Source organism: Myotis daubentonii, chromosome 12, assembly GCF_963259705.1.
Source record: "Myotis daubentonii chromosome 12, mMyoDau2.1, whole genome shotgun sequence".
NCBI lineage: Eukaryota > Metazoa > Chordata > Mammalia > Chiroptera > Vespertilionidae > Myotis > Myotis daubentonii.
The window spans coordinates 37,239,127-37,257,496 of NC_081851.1; the positions used below are offsets into that span (position 1 = coordinate 37,239,127).

The following is an 18,370-nucleotide window of genomic DNA, read 5'->3' on the forward strand; positions in this document are numbered from 1 at the left end:
GGCACAGGGAGCAGAGATAGAGAGAGGGTTGGGTGTAGGGTGCAGGTCTGGCAACAGTATATGGATGTTTTGTTCTATTTTTGCAACTACTCCATAATTTTGAAATTATTTCCTAAAAAATAGCTTCAGAAAGGTTTCCATGGGTCAGTTTCTCACTCTTTTTTATTTTTTAATTCTCATAGGAGGATATGTTTTTATTGATTGTAGAGAGAGACACAGGGCAAGAGGGAAACATCGATCAGTTACCTCCCATAGGCACTCCGACCAGGGATCAAACCAGCAACCTGGGTACATGCCCTGACTGAATGGAACCTGAAACCTTTTGGTGCACAGGACGACACTCCAACCACCTGAGCCACCGGCCAGGGCAGTTTCTCATTCTTTACCTTTTAAACTAAGAAAAGGACAAACCCACTAAAATATGTAGACACATTCATCAGTGACTCAGCTGTACCTTCCTCTCAAAGTGTCCGGCGTGACGGGAAAGGCAGACACGTCCCAGCCAGACACGTCCACACGCACGCACTGGGGGGAGGAGACACCCGAGAGCCCGCCAGCCCTCAACCATGCGTGCCTGGCCACCAGGGGCAGGAAACCAGGGACAGCCGGACATTCCCACCCCCTGAGCCGGCCTGGCCTCTGGCAGCCTTCTCACCAATATCTGATTCCCTGGGGCTGCCTGAGACTCCCTCTAAATAGTTTCCCACTTCAATGCAGAGAAAGAAACAAAAACTACTCTGAACGCCAGGGATGCCCTGGATAGAATCCAGAACAAAATCTAGTTTTAAAAATCCTTGGAAAATCAGGATAGCCTCAGCACTTCCAATTGTTCCAGGCTGAGAACAATGGGGCGGTGGACTATAAATATTCCTGCCCAACAAGCCCCCCAGGATTCCAGAAAGGGGGGCCTGCCAACCTGCGTGCTGAAACCCAGGGCCGAACTTGAGGCCTACGTTCCCCAACTTCTAGCTACAACAAACCACCTCTCGGCCTCTTTAAATGTCCACACACACACACACCTGAGTGACTGTCCATTTCTGTGTGGAATGGCTCTGTGACAAAGCAACTGACAGGTGACAAGCATAAAATAGACTGAGGGTTAAATATACAAACCACCATGAATGACTAAGAAAAACACAAGCAACTAAAATATAAGGCTAGGTAACTGGCAGAAGAAGAAACACAAATGGGCAAAAAACACATGAAGAGATGCTCAACTTTATTAGTCAAGGAAACACAAACTATAAGATAACCATTTCCCCCCCCCCCCCCCGGCACTAACAAAAATAAAAAACTGACAGACACTTATTTTTCTCTGTTGGTAGTCATAAATTAGGGCAACATGTTGAAAAGTACTCTGGTAGAATCTGGAAAATGTTACATACCCCTAGCCTTGGATCCAGTAATCCCACTTCTAAAGACCTCTCCAAAAGAAAAAATAGTGTAGGGACATAGAAACATTTGGATAAAGATGTTCAAAGGATAATCACTTGAGAGCCAGAAATTGGAAAGAATCTAAATAGCAGTCAATAAGGGTACTGCAGGCCTGGCCAAGCGGGTCAATGGTTGAGCATCAACCTATGAACCAGGAGGTCTCGGTTCAATTCCCGGTCAGGGCACATGCCTAGGTTACAGGCTCGATATCCAGTGTGTGTGTGTTGGGGGGGGGGGGGAGAGGGGGGGAGCAGGAGGCAACCAATCAATGATTCTCTCATTATTGATGTTTCTATCTCTATCTCTCTCCCTCTCCCTTCCTCTCTGAAATCAATAAAAATATATTTTTTTAAAAATAAGGGTACTGCGGTGGGGTGAAGCCTGGTGCACCCACTTTGTGAACCACACACAGCCATTTAAAATGGGTTGATCAGTACACCCTGATGAAAAGGGTTCATGATGAGGTGACGAAAAGCCAGGTGCAGATCAATATGTCGAGCACGATCCCATTTTTGTGTAGGTAAATGTATACACATGTATGTAAACAGACACTCGCATTGGCTTAGGAAAGGGGAGGGGATATTTCCAAACAATGGACACCGCTGGAGGGAAGGGGAGGGTGGGGAGTGGGTGGGAGAACTTGCACTTTCCCTTTATAACTGTGTTGTCCTCTTACTCCTCACCTGAGGATATTCTCTCCATTGATCCTTAGAGTGGAAGGGAGGGGGAGAGACAGAGAGAGAGAAACATGGATGTGAGAGGCACAGCTATTGGTTGCCTCCCACACGCATCCCAACTGGTGCTGGGGATGGAACCCAGCATGTACCTGCAACCCAGGTACATGCCCTTGTCCAGAATTGAACCTGGGAGCCTTCAGTTCTTACCACTGAGCCAAAAATGGAGCTTACTTAGCCTATAAAAATACTTATAATTTTTAACTTGTGTGGGGGTTTTTAAGTTATCCATCTATAATATAAAAGCCTAAGTGACTGGCTGACCGTTCAACCATTCAACCGGTAGCTATGACACGCACTGACCACCAGGGGGGCAGACACTCAATCCACAGGCATGGAAACATGGAACAGACTGATGAATCTCAGAGGGGAGGGGGGAGGGGGAGGGTGGGAAGAGATTAACCAAGATCTTATATGCATACTAGAGGCCCAGTGCACGGATTCATGCACCGGTGGGGTCCCTCGGCCTGGTCTACGGGAATCGGGCCGAAACTGGCAGTCTGACATCCCCCAAGGGGTCCCAGATTATGGGAGGGTACAGGCCAGGCTGAGGGACTCCACCAGTGCATGAATCTGTGCACCAGGCCTCTAGTTTTTTAATAAAAGAATATGTGTGCATATATGTGTGTGATATGTTGGTGCACACCAGGTACAGCCATGTGTCCACATGGGGCATGGGTACAGTGCAGTGATGGCGAACCTTTTGAGCTCGGCGTGTCAGCATTTTGAAAAACCCTAACTTAACTCTGGGGCCGTGACACATATAGAAATTTTTTGATCTTTGCAACCATAGTAAAACAAAGACTTATATTTTTGATATTTCTTTTATATATTTAAATGCCATTTAACAAAGAAAAATCAACCAAAAAAATGAGTTCCCGTGTCACCTCTGACACGTGTGTCATAGGTCTGCCATCACTGGTATAGTGTCATATTCACACATAAGTGTGGCTTATGTATGTGCCTCTGTATAGATCCTGCCACTACCAATAATTCCCATGTACTGAACAACGGTGGTGTGCCAAACATCAAGTAGGTATTTGACATTACCTCATTTAAACGTTACAACAACCTTGCAATGTAGGTACTGTTATTGCCATTGCCTTGAGGAAACAGAGGTTCCGAGAGGTCCAAGTCACAGACGGCCTCAAGAGGAGATGCACTACTGAGAGTGGGGTCCCTGAGAGGAGCCCCTGACCCTTCCTCTCATTCTACCACCCCTGCCCTGCTCAGCTCTGGTGGACAGCCTGGGGGACCCAGAGCACCTGCTCCCGCCAGGCTGGAACCCCTCGTCCACATCGACACACTCCAGGCGTGAGTGACAGGCACTGACTGGCCCGCCCCTCCCCCGCAGGTGCCTCTGTCACCCGGCATTCTTGCACGGGGCCCTCTTATTAAGAGGACTGAGACTCATGTTTAGCTCCTTCCTGAAAATGCCCACATTCCCCTGTGCTCCCAGGAAGCACCAGGACACCCCCACTTCCGCCAAGACTTGCTCCAGGCTCAGAGACAGCCCGACAGGAGACAGCCACCTGAGCCAGGAGGCCCCGCCATTCCCAATATATGTCCTCATCAGCTGTGCTGGAGCCTCACACTCACCAGGGGCCTTCGCTTGTTATCCTAAGCAGGCTGGCACGTAAAGCAGCATCCACTAGGCTCCTCCCTCAGAGGAGTAGAACATGAAGCCAGAGGTGGACACTTCAGTATGAATTAGTCCTTTTTCAAACCGTAGCTGGCTGCGCGCAGCCTTTGACGGGAAAGGGCTTGAAGCAGCTGGTGTCAGCCGGAGGGCAGCACAAGAGAGAGAAGGAAAGAGGCTGTGCCATAGGAACCACGGCGTATTGGGCACCCCTTGCGGCAGGTCCCTGAGACCTGCTTTAGCGATTCGTTCAATGCTCTCGAAGGAGGAAGAATCGGGCTCAGGGAGCTTCGGTGACCTGCTGAGGCCACACAGTGGTTGAGACTGCACTCTGGCTTTTGCCAAAGCTCATGCTCATCCCACTGGACCAGCTCCTGGAGCCTAGGGTCGGGTGGGAGGCAGAGCAGCTGCGGGGAGGGGGGGGGCGCAGGGGGTGCGGAGAAGGAGCAGCGGCACTCAGGGAGGTTCCGAGCTGCCTGCTGGAACCCCAGCGTGCGAGCACCAGGACTGATGGGATGACCACGGGGAAGAGGAGGCTCTGTGTGGGGGTGAGAAACCCCTCAGAGCCCCGTTCACTTTAGCGAGTCACCGCGTCGCTAAAAGGTGGTGAGTGGCTCACACTATTCCAAGGGCAGCACTCTTGTGAGAGCCCCCTAACCGGCTCCCGGTAAATCCAGGTCTCTTCTCCACGTCCTGACGAACGGAGCTGGGCACAGTCACCCTGGGGCACGCTGGTCAGACCAAATGCAGGATTCCCTGTGAGTTCACATCCCAGATAAACAATGGATCATTTAAGTGTGTCCCAGGCACTTAACTGGGTATCCTGTATGCGTCTTTGACGAAGCTGGCACCCGCCCGGGCCTGGCTGGACCTGGCCAGTGAGGTGCCGCAGTCAAGGTGAGCATTTTGACCCTGATGCTTCGGCAGCCGGATGTATTGACCCCGTGCAGACAGCTGCTTCCATGCTGGTATGTACCAGACATTTGAATCAAAAATACACTTACATTAATTAATTTTCACCAGGAAGGCATTTTCCAGATCAAGGTAACCCCGTTTAATTGGATACATTTTCTAAGCAACGCAATCAAACTTTCCTTTTTTCTTAATCTTCATTTTTATTTTACCAACATCATTGCCACTGATAACAACTGTTTTCTGTTTAAATTCCCCAACACAGATTTAGCTCAGATTTGTTTTCTTTTTGGGGGCTCATACTAAGCTTTACCAAATTTGGCTCCCTTCCATTTTGAGTTTTCTTTGGTGGAATTATTTCTATTAAAACCCATTTTTCCAGGTCAGTGTTTACAGTTGCCAACACGATTCTTCTGTCAGTTTTCATTTCCTTATCAAGTTTACCACGTGCAGTTTGGACCATGATTACTGTATGGTGATCATTTCCACCAACAATCACATACATAAACTATTACCAGCTTATATTTGTTTCTTAGCTAATCCATGGAGAAAATTGAGAGCAATTCCTGGCAGAAGGGCCCGCACTGCTCAACCCTGGTGCACACTGGCCTCCCCTGGGCAGTTTCAAGAAGTGCTCACGCCTGCCTCCTACTCCAGGTCATCCTCTGAGCCGTTTGCCTCGGCGCCCAGACACGGATGTTTTACAGCCTCCAGGTCATCCTCATATGCAGGCAGGATGGCAACACTGGTCTAAAAACCTAGACCTGCACTGTCCAACACACAGCCACCACACACATTCGCTATTTATATTTCAATTAAATAAAATTTAAGATTCCGTTCCTCCGTTACACAAGCCAGCACAGTTCCATCATCTCAGAAAGTTCTACTGGGTAGCACTGGTCCGGAGTGGAGATGAGGGGGTCTCAGCCCAGGCTGCACACAGAAATTCCCAACACCTGGGAGTTTGTCCCGATGGCGGCCCCGCCCCCAACCAATTAAATCAGAATCCCAGGGTGGGGCCAGTGTCTGTGAAAGCTGCCAGGGATGCTGTGGTGTGGCTGCATTAGGAACCTCTGGGCTGACCGTCCCAGGGGTCAAAACAGCTGGCCAGGGATCAGGGTCCCCTCCCCTCCAGCATCCCTCTGAGACGCCCAGAGTAAACAGGAAGTGAGCTGTTCAGTGCAGCCTGGGATGGGAGTCCAGGGCCTCCAGCTGGATTTACAATGAGTGCCTCCCATCCGTAGAAGTGGAGTTTCCTTTTATGTGCATTTCAAACCCGATTTTATCAACACAAAGTGTATTCACCCTTGGGGTCCCTCAGGCTGAGGGTGGATGGGGTGCTGAGCAGCCAGGAGGCAAGTTCCCAGCCTGAGATTTCCTCCTCCCACACCCCCCCCCCCACCCGGGACTTTCCAAGATCCCACTCCAGGCCAGTGGACCAGTCTAGGATAGCGAGGTCACCCCAAACTGCCATCAGCTGTCAGGGAAACACAGAAGTGTCAAGCGCCCCAAAAGCCCTGGAGAAAGAGAGGTGGGGAGACTTGGTGGAGAGAAAGACTAAAAGGAAAGGAGAGTGAGGAAGGGGGGAAAAAAAGCAAAGCGAGAGACTTTGAGACGAAAGAATAAGCAAGGCATTGAGGAGAACTCTAGCAACAAATGGAGGCCGAGGAGGGAGGTCAGGGGGAGGGAGAGGAGGCCGGATGGAGGGAGACCGCCAGCGTGAGCAGCGGTGGAGGGCTGAGACCCACCTGCTTGGAAGGTGACCTGGGTACACCAGTCATGAGCTCGCAGGACACACACCCAAAACCCCAGCAATGAAGGGGGCTGCTGCACGACGACCCCGAGGGACCTCACAGAGGCCCTGAGGACAATCAGGTGACCACGGTCACTGTCATGCCGGTTACTTCCCTGTTTGCTTCCAGACCAGCCGGTGACAACTGGAGGGCGGTGAGTAGGCGTGCTTTTTAAAATGTTCCCTCAACGCAGGTCACTGACTTTTTCCCATTTTCTCTTTCAAAATGAAAAATGTCACAGGGTTACTCATGTCACTTCCCGGTATGTTTCTTACTTTCGTCGCTTTAGAATTGTTACTCTCGAATTCTTCTCTCAGATTTAATGGGTAAGGTGAGGTCTCGCCATGGAGGCTTCACGGCACCACCGGGCACGTATCCTGCCTGCCTGCCCTGCTCCAGCAGGTCCCCCCTCACGCATCCAACATTCAGGCAAACTGCTACCCGGGCTGGGCACCCATTGGCTCCTCCACTGAGGCCAGAATTCTATCATTTCCACAGGTGGCAGTGTTGTGTGGGCAACCTCTGAAATGCTTCAGATATTTATAAATCTAAGTTTACATTTGAGTTTGATTTAATTCATATTTAAATTTTTACTTATTGATTTGAGAGAGAGAGAGTGAGAGAAACATCGATTTGTTCACTTATTTATGCCTTCATTGGTTGCTTCTTGTATGTGCCCCGACCAGAGATCAAACCCACAACCTTGGTGTATCGAGGAGGACGCTCTAACCAACTGAGCTACCCGGCCAGGGCCAATGTTTAATTTTTAATTGCTAGAAATGCAAAATTGAGATAAATGTTTGGAAAACTCAAAAATTATATTTCAATGGTTTTTAGAAATTATATATCAATGGTCTGGTAAATTGGGAACTTATGTGAACTGCTCTTCCGTAACTTCGTGTTTGAGGAACTGGTTCTAGCACACTGGCCCTGCAGTGAACTAGTCACATGGGAAGTGGTTTTCTGAGAGCCAGCTTCCCTCCAGGAGCTGGAGAACGCCCCCGGGGGCCAATGAGAGGGCCCCAAGGTGCAGTGCAGCCTGGCCCCTGCTGTGACCTCTGACCCACGGCCAGGACAGGCCATGTGTGGCACTGGCCTGGTGTCACCCTGAAGGCCAGCCTGGCCCCTGAATTGATCAAACATATGTTTATGGCCCCTGCACTCATGCTGCCTTCAGGATGTTAGAAATTTCCCCACAAGGTCTGTAAAATGCTGCATCTGATCATGAAAATGAAACATGCATTTCCTCTGCGTGCCTCTCAGTATACAGACTGCGCCGCCTTTGCCTCACTAAGCTCTCTCCCTCCACTCCAGCATCTTCAGGGAACTGAAGTCTCCAGAAGGTCCCAGTCCCCTCCTAGGGCTTCCAGGAGCCTCTGAAAGGTGTAATGATCAGGAGCAAGTTGCAGATGAGCCCTCTCATCACCGCTCTGCTATCACTATCCTTGGAGAAAATCACCCATTCTCTCAGAGCCTCAGTTTCCCCACCTGTAATGATGACGATTCTAATAATAGTATGTAACTGACTTTAAAAGACCCTGTACGTAAAGACTCAGCCCAGGACCAGACCCTTGGCTAAGCTCTCAGAAAACATCAGCTGTTGTGGTTTTGCTACTATTATCCTCAGCCTGGTATTGGAGGCCCCTAGCAATCTGGGCCCATTGCTGCCTTCTCAGTTGGCTCACTTGTCATGTGACTTAGTCCCACCTATAAGGCCTTAGCCTGGCTGCCTCCGTACCCAGACACCGGATGCCCTCCCTTCCTTGCCTCTCTAAAGCCTACCCCAGCCTCTAAGTCAGGCTGAGTGGCCCTCCTCCAGGAAGCCCTCCAGGACTACCCAGTGCCCAGAATCACTCCCTTCCTGATCTGCTGGCCCACCATTTGTTCTTGTTGGAGGCTGCTGTGTTTTCTACAAAATGTTTGCCTGTGTTGGGATAGCTTTGTGTGAGCTGGTTCTAGCCCCCGCTGCCTGTGCAGGTTGGTGTTGCTGAGGCCCTGGCTCCCACACCTTACAGCCCCACCTTGGGAAGGCCCAGCAGAAGTGACCCCACACATACCATGCCCTGCACTCATGGCCAGTAGAACCACAGAGAAACAGTGACAGTGGGTTTCTCTTCCAAGCCTTTTAAGATTTCAAACTTCCCAGGTGTTTTGCAGCCTGAGACCCTTGTCAGCCTTCCCCAGGTCTCTGAATCCTCCCTCCTTCCCTCTCTCCCCTCCTCCACCCCAAGGTAACACAGCCAGGCCTCCCAGGACTCAGACACCACTGACCCAGTTCCCAAACAAAGGCTCCCCTGTGAGCAGATCACAAAACAGCAAGGCCGCCATGCCTGATCCTTGCTCCCAGACCTCAGTAACTGGCACCGAGAGCATGAACCCACCCCTGCCGGCACCGAACACAGCTGCCCCTGCACCCCACCGTGCCCAGCGGGCACTGCTGAGCCCCTGACAGTCACAGCTGTGCAGCCTCGCAAGCTGCCTCTGTCCCCAGGCCACGCCACCCACAATCAACAGGACCCTCTGCATGCTCCGTTGGTCCTGCCCACCCCCACCCCTACCACCAGCACATACAAGGCCCAGCAGCTCAATGCCAAGAGAAGGGATCACCAGAAAGCCTGCTTTTGCCACCACAATTTTGCATCTGCTATGCCCCCTGCCTGGCAACCCTCCCCGCTACCTAGTGAAATAACAACAGAAAACACCAGCAGGGAGGAGTGCAGTCCGTGGGAACCGTTATTACCGTTCCGACGTCCAAACCACAAATCTCAGCTCCAGGCCCACCTCTTCCATGAAGCCTTCCTGGAGAGCTGCCTGCCTCCCGCAGTGTGCCGCTGGCCTCTCCAGTCTGGGCAGGGCGAGGAAAGAGAACCACGCCCACACAGGGCGCCTTCTCCTCCCCACTCCCTGGGCCACAGGCTGTCTGTGCAAACACGTGCACACCTGATTCCAGCCATCACCTTCCTGCAGCCTGGGCAGCTCAGACTTACCCAGGGCTGAGTTTTTGAGGCTGCAGCCAGGCAGCCAGGGGAGGCAGGTGTTCAGCAAATGCTGAGTTGAAACACCAGCTCTCCGGGCCCAGACTGTGGAATATATGTCCACCATGAGCCTACCCGGACCTGCAGGCCACAGAGACCCCCTTGCCCGCCTCACCTGTTCCTCCCCATCGTCTCGTGGTCTTTGACCACCACATGCAGCTCGGAGCTCTGGTCCAGGGGGATGCCCTTGAGGTCCCACTCAAAGCCCTGGAAGAAAAGGAGAAAAGACATCGCACTTAACCCGTGGCCCCCGAGAAGAGACTGTCTTGTTCACCCTGGTCATCCAAGATGGACCAGGCATCCATAAATGATGCTGGTGGATGAGTGGGTAAATGAGTGAGTGAATGAATACATGAATGGCAGGGTCCCAAGATTCAGGGTGACAGTGAGAGCTGACGGCAACAGAAGAGAGGAGGCCAGACTCCCCTAACCCCCGCCCCAATTCAATTCCACCCATCACCAGGCCTAGAAGCACCGCTGGGGAAAATGCCCGCGGAGCCTGCAGGGTCCTCAGGGGCCAAGACCAATGTGCTCATCAGAAGCCAGGCCCCTCCCTGCTGGGCAGCGGGAGTTAGTGCCGCCTTGGGGAGGCCCAGCCAGAGGCCCCGGACCTTTCTCAGAGCAGGGGCTCCCCTGCGCCCCCCAGCCCCATCCACTGAAGGCATCCAGGGCTTCCCAAGGACCCCCAGGGGGGCCTGTGGAGGGAGCTGGTTAAGGGCAAGGGGCCAGCAGGAGCCAGAGGAGGAGCTGGTGCATCTGGGAGCTCGATGGGAAAGAGGTGGGCTTTGGGCAGGGAGAATGGCCTGTGTAAGGGAGACACGGCAGGCAAGGGAGCCTCTAACCACCCTCTACCTGGCTGACAGAGCTGGAGGGAACATAGACACTTACTCCTCCCCAGGCCACACCCACCTCTGTTGGCCTGGCATGCCAGGCCACCACCGTCCTCCCAGCTTCCAAGCGCCAGGAGGATTTAGTTGGCACATGGGACCACCAGCCCCTGACTTGTCCCTACAGAGGCAGTGGCGGCAGAGAGAGGAGAGGAGGGTGGAGAGACGCGCATACCTCATTCCACACAGGGTTCACGTTGTTCTTGATGACTTTGGTTCTCTTCTTCACCCCTATGAGAGACCCAAAGAGGGAGTGAGAGCCTGTCCCACCCCTGCACCTCCCATCCAGAGGGGCAGCTCCTCAGACACGCACTGCAGCTCACCTGCCAAAGGGAGCCTTACAAACCAGCGGCTGCCCTGAGGACCCCACCGGTCCACATGGATGCCCAGCGCCAGTCACCGGCTCCTCTCCCAGCTCCGGGATGGAGAAGCAGCAGCCCATCAGAAGGCTGTTTTTTAAGGAAAATGCCCAGGCCGACTTTTCTTAATGATTTGTAATTGTTATTCCTGATTTTCTAAGTAAAATTTTTCAATTGCACATTTTCTGACTCTAAGAATGAATGATCTTCATTGAAAAGATTCCATTTTTCGCTTTCTCTGTGTCATGTGAGTCCCCAGTAGGAAGGAAGCATCTGCAACTCAGGAGGAAAGCTCTCCTCAGAAACCAAATAGGCCAGCACCTTGACCTTGAACACCCCAGCCTCTGGAACTGTAAGAAATTAGTTCCTCTTGTTAAAGCCACACAATCTGTGGTATTTTGCTATGACAGCCTGAGCAGACTAATTAGTCCTCTAAGTTTAAATAATTTAAACTATTAATTTAGGATATGCTCATTTTCACTAAAAAAAAAAAAAAAATGATACTGATTTTTACTTTCACTTCTGCGGCTTCTTTCCAGGTCATATTTCCTTTTCATCAGTGAAAAGTAAGTTTTATAGCTTAAAGGTCAATTTTCTCCACAATCTGAGCTGGGCAAAAATTTTAAGCTGAGTCCTGGACCTTAATCTGCTAAAGAAGGTTTTAAAGAAATTTAGCAATTCATTGTCTGTCTCTCCCCACAATGCCTTTTGCCTGAGGACATAAACTGTAGAATTATAAAACTTCAAATGGACAAAAATTTACAGGAAGAATGAAAATAAATGGCTTTATATTCACACAAAAAAAGATTCTATTTTTCTTTTTAAAGCCACCCACCTCCACATATTATAGGGTTCCATTTACATGAAGTTCCAGAATAAGCAAATCCACAGATAAGTACTTTCCAAGGGTTGGGAGGAGATGGGAATGGGGAGTGAATGCTTAACAGAGGTTTCTTGTTGGGGTGATGAAATGGGATGAGGTTAGAGAGCGATGATGATTGCACAGCATTGTGAATATACTAAAAACTATTTAAAATGTACACCTTTACATAGTTAAAATGGTGAATTTTAGAGCATGGGAATTTTATCTCAATTTTTTTAAATATATTTTGATTGATTTCAGAGAGGAAGGGAGAGGGAGAGAGAGATAGAAACATCAATGATGAGAGAAAATCATGGATCAGCTGCCTCCTGCACGCCCCACACTGGAGACTGAGCCCCCAACCCGGGCATATGCCCTGACTAGGAATCGAACCGTGACCTTCTGATTCATAGGTCAATGCTCAACCACTGAGCCATGCCAGCTGGGCTATCTCAGACTTTAAAAGATCCAGCTTACCCTGGCCTTGAAGGGGTCTGTCTGAAGCGGGCTATCCCAAGGCAGGTCTATGTGTTCATGAGGGCTGGGACAAGGTAACGCAGAATGGTCGGGGTAGACAACCAGAACTGACACTGTGGTGGTGAGATCAGACCCACAGCGAAAATTAGACAAGATAGGATGAGTGGCCCTAGCTGGTTTGGCTCGGTGGATGGAGCGTCAGCCTGCGGACTGAGGGGTCCCAGGTTCGATTCCGGTCAAGGGCACAAGCCCGGGTTGCAGGCTTAATCCCCAGTGGGGGGCGTGCAGGAGGCAGCCAATCAATGATTCTCTCTTATCATTGATGTTTCTATCTCTCCCTCTTCCTTCCTCTCTGAAATCAATAAAAATATATTTATAAATAAATAAACTTAAAAAAAAATGATAGGATGAGTGAGGTGCCCAACACACAGCATACTCATTAAACGTATGTCTACTACCCCTCCCCTCCCCTCTGTGCCCCGCCCGGAAGCATTTCGTGAACTCCTACTGATTCTTCAATACCCAGTTCGTTTTCTCCTCTGATAAGCCTCCCTTATAGTTGTAAGCTGTGACCACAGGTAGCAGACCGCAGGATAACTGTGTGCTTCTATGGCTGTCCTCCCAACGGGACCATGAACTTCAGGGGGCAGACACCATGCCTTACCATGCTAGTAACCCCATATATAGCGAGGTGCCCAATAACTGGGCGCTGAATGAATGGGTCCTTTTCCAAGTTGGCTGCACGTTCACTTCCTCACCAGAGGATGGAGTCACTGTTCTCACAGAACACCATAAGACTGCATTCACAATACGGCTGTGTATCAACGAATGGAGGGGATGACAGGAAGCACAGGGGGAGGGATGTCCTGGGCGGGACACCAGTTTCCTTATCAAAATGGCCCAGGTCTGCCCTGGCGGAACCACTCTAAATCTCCTTGTGGGCTATGCTGGTGTGGCTCCAGCAGGCATGAGACACATGGCTTTGGAGTCATTCAAATAGCAGCCACTGCTGTGTGACCTGAGGTGGGGCTTCTAACATCTCTAGGCCTTAGCTCTCTCGGCAACAAATTAATTATAATGAGTGTCTTCTTTACGGGGTTGGAAAGGACATAAGATGCCATCTAAGCATCGATGTCCCCTCCTCTATCAATTCCTAGGACCTACAGGAGTAACATGGAAAATTCCATCCGCAGCCTCTCCTGAGTTGTGCAGTTGGAAGCACTTCCCGGTGCTCCTGGCTAGTATTAATTAAGTAGTGTCTGTGTGCCAAGCCCTGTGCAAAATGGCTTTTAAATATTTTCCACTTCCTGCCTTCCCCGAGGATGACGGGAACAAAGGCCCTCAACTGGATTTCACTAAGTCCTGGTTAGAAGGGCCAACTCTGGACCCTCTGGCTGACACTGAGGGGTCACCGATGGGCACGAGAGCCCCAAAGAGGAGCAAGAAAGAAATGAAACAGTAACTCAACACAATCACATGCCTGACAGGCGCCAAGAAAAGGGAAGGCGCGCTGCTAATTAGGAAACAGTTCCTTCCTCATCATGAATTTAGACTTGTCCTGTCCTTGCTAATTAATTTTGGCCTTAAGAGATGTGGTTTTATACACATATAATAGACTCAATAATTAAAGATACAGAAGAGCTCCCAGCTCATGCTAGGGTTTGGGGGGCAGGGGACTATGCCCTCTCCTGAGGTTGCTCTGCAGAACTGGGGGCCAGCAAGCATTCGTGAAGACATGAGGTGATCCTCCAGACGGAAAGACTCAGTGAAGAGGAATAAACCTACTCGTCCATTCCCTATGGCAATTTGTCACTTGTTTCCTCAAGCCTCACCCACACAACTCTACCCCACACTCCTAGACCACAATGTCCCATGACTGCACGGTGGTGAGTTTCAATCTACTCATTGGGACCCAATAGAGGGCCATGACATCAATTGAGTAAGTGGACCAATCTGTCTTTTTAATGACAGGGCAGACTAGAGAAGAAAATCTCAGAGTACGTCTTTTGTCAGAAAAGTACTATTACTTAAAACTTTTGATTATATTTTCACATATATATTTATGTAGGTGTACCGCAACTTAATATAAAATCTAAGTCTTGCTGTATGTAACAGTCCAAAAAGTTTGAAAATATTGCCTTAAAGGAAGATTGTCCAATGAGAACTAGAGAACAAAGAAATCACCATCCTAGCCCTTGAGTGCCAAGAGCCAAGGTGTGTGGCAGGAATGGCGTAGAACACGGTCCTGGTCCCCCAAGGAAGCCAACTCCAATAAAGACCATGGGCTGAGGGAAGGGAATTGAGGAGGGCCACAGAGACAGGTAAGAAGCCAGACCATCCTGTCCCAGCTGGAGACCACCTGGCTGAGCAATCTCCACTGGCAAGAGCCCACATACATCCTGTTACCTAAAGGTCAGATGTGGCCATGGCCTTGCATAAGGAGCTCTTCTGCTCACCACCTGGTAACGTCCCCCTACTAGTGGCCAGGGTACTATGCCCGCCAGTGGTCTGGGCCCATCTTGTGGGGACAGATACCTTTCAGAGGCCCAAGATGCTTGTTAGCCCCCCAGGGCTTGGACACACACAGGGGTTAGAGTGTGGAAGGGAGCACCCAGCCAGCTGTCAATCTCCAGTAGCCAAGACAGGACAGACACCCTCCCCCCACCCCCCGCCCCCCGCCCCCCAACTCAATTATAAAGGTAACGATACATTTGGGAAGCAGACGAAACACTGGGTTTTGGGACACTGATGACAATGGGATCTTTGGGGCTGGTGGGATCACAGAGAAGACAAACTCTAAGGCAGGGTGCTCACTGAGGGCGCACACCACAGTCTGTACCATGGGAGTTTCATGCCTGACGAAGGATGTTTTAAGGAAAGGCTGAGGAATACTGGTCCATTTCCCTTTGCATCTCTAGGCACCAAGGGCCAAATGTCCATGGACAGATAAATGGATAAACAGAATGTGGAATAGCCACTAAAATGGAATATTATTCAGCCTTAAAAAGGAAGGCAATTCTGACACGTGCTACCAGATGAACACTGAGAACATTATTCTAAATGAAATAAGCCAGACACAAAAGGACAAATATTATATGATTCAACTTAGGTACCTGGAATGTCAAATTCATAGACACAGAAAGTAGAACAGAAGTTACCAGGAGCGGGAGCAGGAAGAACAGGAGTTGTTATGTGATGGGTGTGGAGATTCAGTCTGGGATAATAAAGAAGTTCTAGAGGTCGATAACGGGCATGCCTGCACAACAATGTGGATGTGTTGAATACCACTGAATTGTATTCAAAATAGTTAAAATGGTAAATGTTGTTACGTATATTTTACCACAATAAAAATAGTTTTACGGCCCCAAGAAGTGAAACAACTCAACACTTAGAGTTGCTGTCCCTAGTGTGTGGGGGACACTGACTTTCATGAGGGGAATGATGTACAAAAGTGTGCAGATCTTTTCCCACACCTGTTATGTGCCTGGTACAAGGCTGGGGGCAGGATTAGTTAAAGGGGGTGCAGATGCCACAGCCACCCTGCCTTCATATCCAAGCAGACAAAGAAGCAACCCCACTTCCCGGAGCTGAAGGTGTCGGGGAGAAGACCTGATGTTGCCTAGGCTGGCCCACTGAACCAGCATCCTGGCAACCACATCCTTGCATGCTGCCCCCCACGTTGATCTGGTCCAGCCCGGGGGCCAAAGGAGGGCCCGCAGCTTCTACTTCCGTGCCCCCGGGAGCCCTGAATGGCCATGTAGGAAGTGCAGCTACTCTGCTGGAGGGATGTGCTAGAGGCAGAGGGGCCTAGGGGTCCCCACACCTGGGAGCATGTGGACTGAAAACAGGGACAGTCGCAGGCTAGATAAAAATCCAGCAGGGACCCAAAAAGATATTTATATGCCCATATCCCTAGCAGCATTACTCGCAGTAGTTAAAACGTATAGGCAGCCCAAGCGCCCACCGACAGATAAATGGATAAACAAAACGTGAGCTGTACATACAATGGAATATTATTCAGCCTTAAAAAGGAAGGAAATTCTGACACAAGCTGCAACATGGATGGACCTTGAGGACATTATAGAAGCGAAATAAGCTTGGGGAGGGGGGGGAGATATTATTTGACGGGCATAGAGTTCAGTTGGGAAAGATGAAGGAGTTCTGGAGATGGATGGTGGTGGTGGTTGCACACAGTATGAATGTACTTAATGACACTGAACTGTACACTTCAAAGTGGTTAAGATGGTAAATTTTACCACGAAATTTTTTTTAAAGTCCAGGTGAAAGATGAGAGGACACGGGCTGTGGGGCTGGGTCTAGGCCAGTGTCTGGGTGAGGAAGGGGGCAGGGGGAGTGGCAGAGGATGTCTCAGGTTCGGACAGGGGTGCGTGGCTGGCTGGGGGTGCCAGGCACCTGGAGAGACAGCTGTCTCTGTCCGGGGTGAAGGACTGGCTGCCGGACGCTGGGCAGCCTTCAGGTCCTGCAGGCAGCCTCTCATTTGTTCCTCAGTGTCTACTGAGGACTTGCTCTGTACTGGGCCCTTTCTTGACACTTCATTAGAACACCCATCAGACAAAGACCGTGATAGACATTCGGAATGTCAGCAAACACCCAAGGCAGCGGCAGCTGAAAGGAGAAGAGGCAGCCCTGGCTTCTGCTGAAGGGCAGTCTGCTCTGCATCCTGGCACAGAGCCCCCGTCACAAAGGACAGGTTCTGCCCTGACTCAAGCCTGGGCACCCCAAGAGCTGGGCAGCTGTCATTTCCCGCCCTGCCCAGCAGAAGCCCTGCCCTCCTCACCCTCAAGAACTCCTACTCCAGCTCCATCTTTTTAAATCCTAACTGAAACCACACTTCCCGGAAACACGCAGCCAGGAAAGGAAGGGGTGGTGGTGGAATGTACTCTGAGAGGGGTAATCTTGAAACTCAAAAGGCCAATTAGAACTGGGGAGATATTCGAAACACCTATGATGAAATTGTAATGTTCTTAATATATAAAGAGCACTGCAACTAATTAAGAAAAAGACAAGCCCTGAAGCCCTCTCTTAATGGGTAAATTAAAAGGCAATTCGGGCCCTGGCTGGTGTGACTCGGTTGGGTGTGGTGCCGTGCACCGAAAGGTTGCCAGATCCATTCCTAGTCAGGGCACGTGCCCGGGTTGCAGGCTCAATCCCTACTAGGGGATATGCAGTAGGCAGCCGATCAAGGTTCTGTTCTTGCATCCATGTTTCTCTCTCTCTTCCTCTCCCTCTCCCTTTCTCTCTCTCTAAAATAATCAATAACTTTTTTTAAAAAGCATTCAGTAAAAATAAATTCAAATAGGTAATAACTTTGAAATATCACAAATGCTATTTGAACCAAAGAAATTATTAAAGAGATTTGCATGATAATGCTTTATGTTAGCAGGATTAGTATAGGAAAACAAGCCCCCGTACTCCGCTGATGGGAGGGTAAAGTTGGTACAGATTTTCAGGAGAGCAATTTGGGAAATGCAGCAAAGCCTTAAATACGTAAACCTCTGACACAGCAATGTCACTTCTGGTATTTACCCCCCAAAATAATTAAATATGTGGGCAAAGATTTAGACTCCAGGATAATTCTAACAGTGACAGTATCATTTAGGTATTGACTATAAATATAAAACATTTGGTATATCGCCCTCACCGGTTTGGCTCAGTAGATAGAGTGTCAGCCTGCAGACTCAAGGGTCCCAGGTTCGATCCCAGTCAAGGGCATGTACCTTGGTTGTGGGCACATCCCCAGTGGAGGGTGTGCAGGAGGCAGCTGACCGATGTCTCTCTCTCATTGATGTTTCCACCTCTCTATTCCTCTCCCTTCCTCTCTGTAAAAAATCAATAAAATATATTTTTAAAAAAGCATTTGGTATAACCTAAATATTCATCAATAGGAAGTTGTATAACTGAATTATGGCACACCCACACATTAAAATACTATGCAGGCATTTTTAAAAGGTGTGGAGAATACTGACTGACAGAGAAAAATGCCCCTGGTGTACTGCTGAGTGAACATGTAAGTTGACAAACCTTTGAGAGAAGCTATTACTCTAGACTAGAGAGTCTAGAGAGAAAGGCAAGGGGTCTGGAGGCCTCTGGTGGGAGGGTGGGGCCCAAAGACTCCATTCCTTGACCTGGGTGATACATGTGGGTATGCCCTTCCTAAGTTAGCCATTAAAGCAGGGTCTCTCAATGTGGGCACCATAAACATTGAGGCTGGATATTT

At 49.9% G+C, this 18,370-nt stretch overlaps 1 protein-coding gene across 20 annotated transcripts in view; it reads right to left on the minus strand.

The window, feature by feature from the left end:
- DYSF (dysferlin) overlaps positions 1-18,370 on the minus strand; it is a 202,199-nt gene that overhangs the window by 166,994 nt on the left and 16,835 nt on the right. For all 20 annotated transcript variants that reach the window (XM_059659471.1, XM_059659466.1, XM_059659469.1 and 17 more), the window contains exons 2-3: positions 10,610-10,665; positions 9,663-9,754 (exon numbers count right to left, since the gene is read on the minus strand). In XM_059659471.1, the coding sequence (XP_059515454.1) occupies positions 9,663-9,754; positions 10,610-10,665 (148 nt within the window). The remainder of the gene's footprint in view (positions 1-9,662; positions 9,755-10,609; positions 10,666-18,370) is intronic.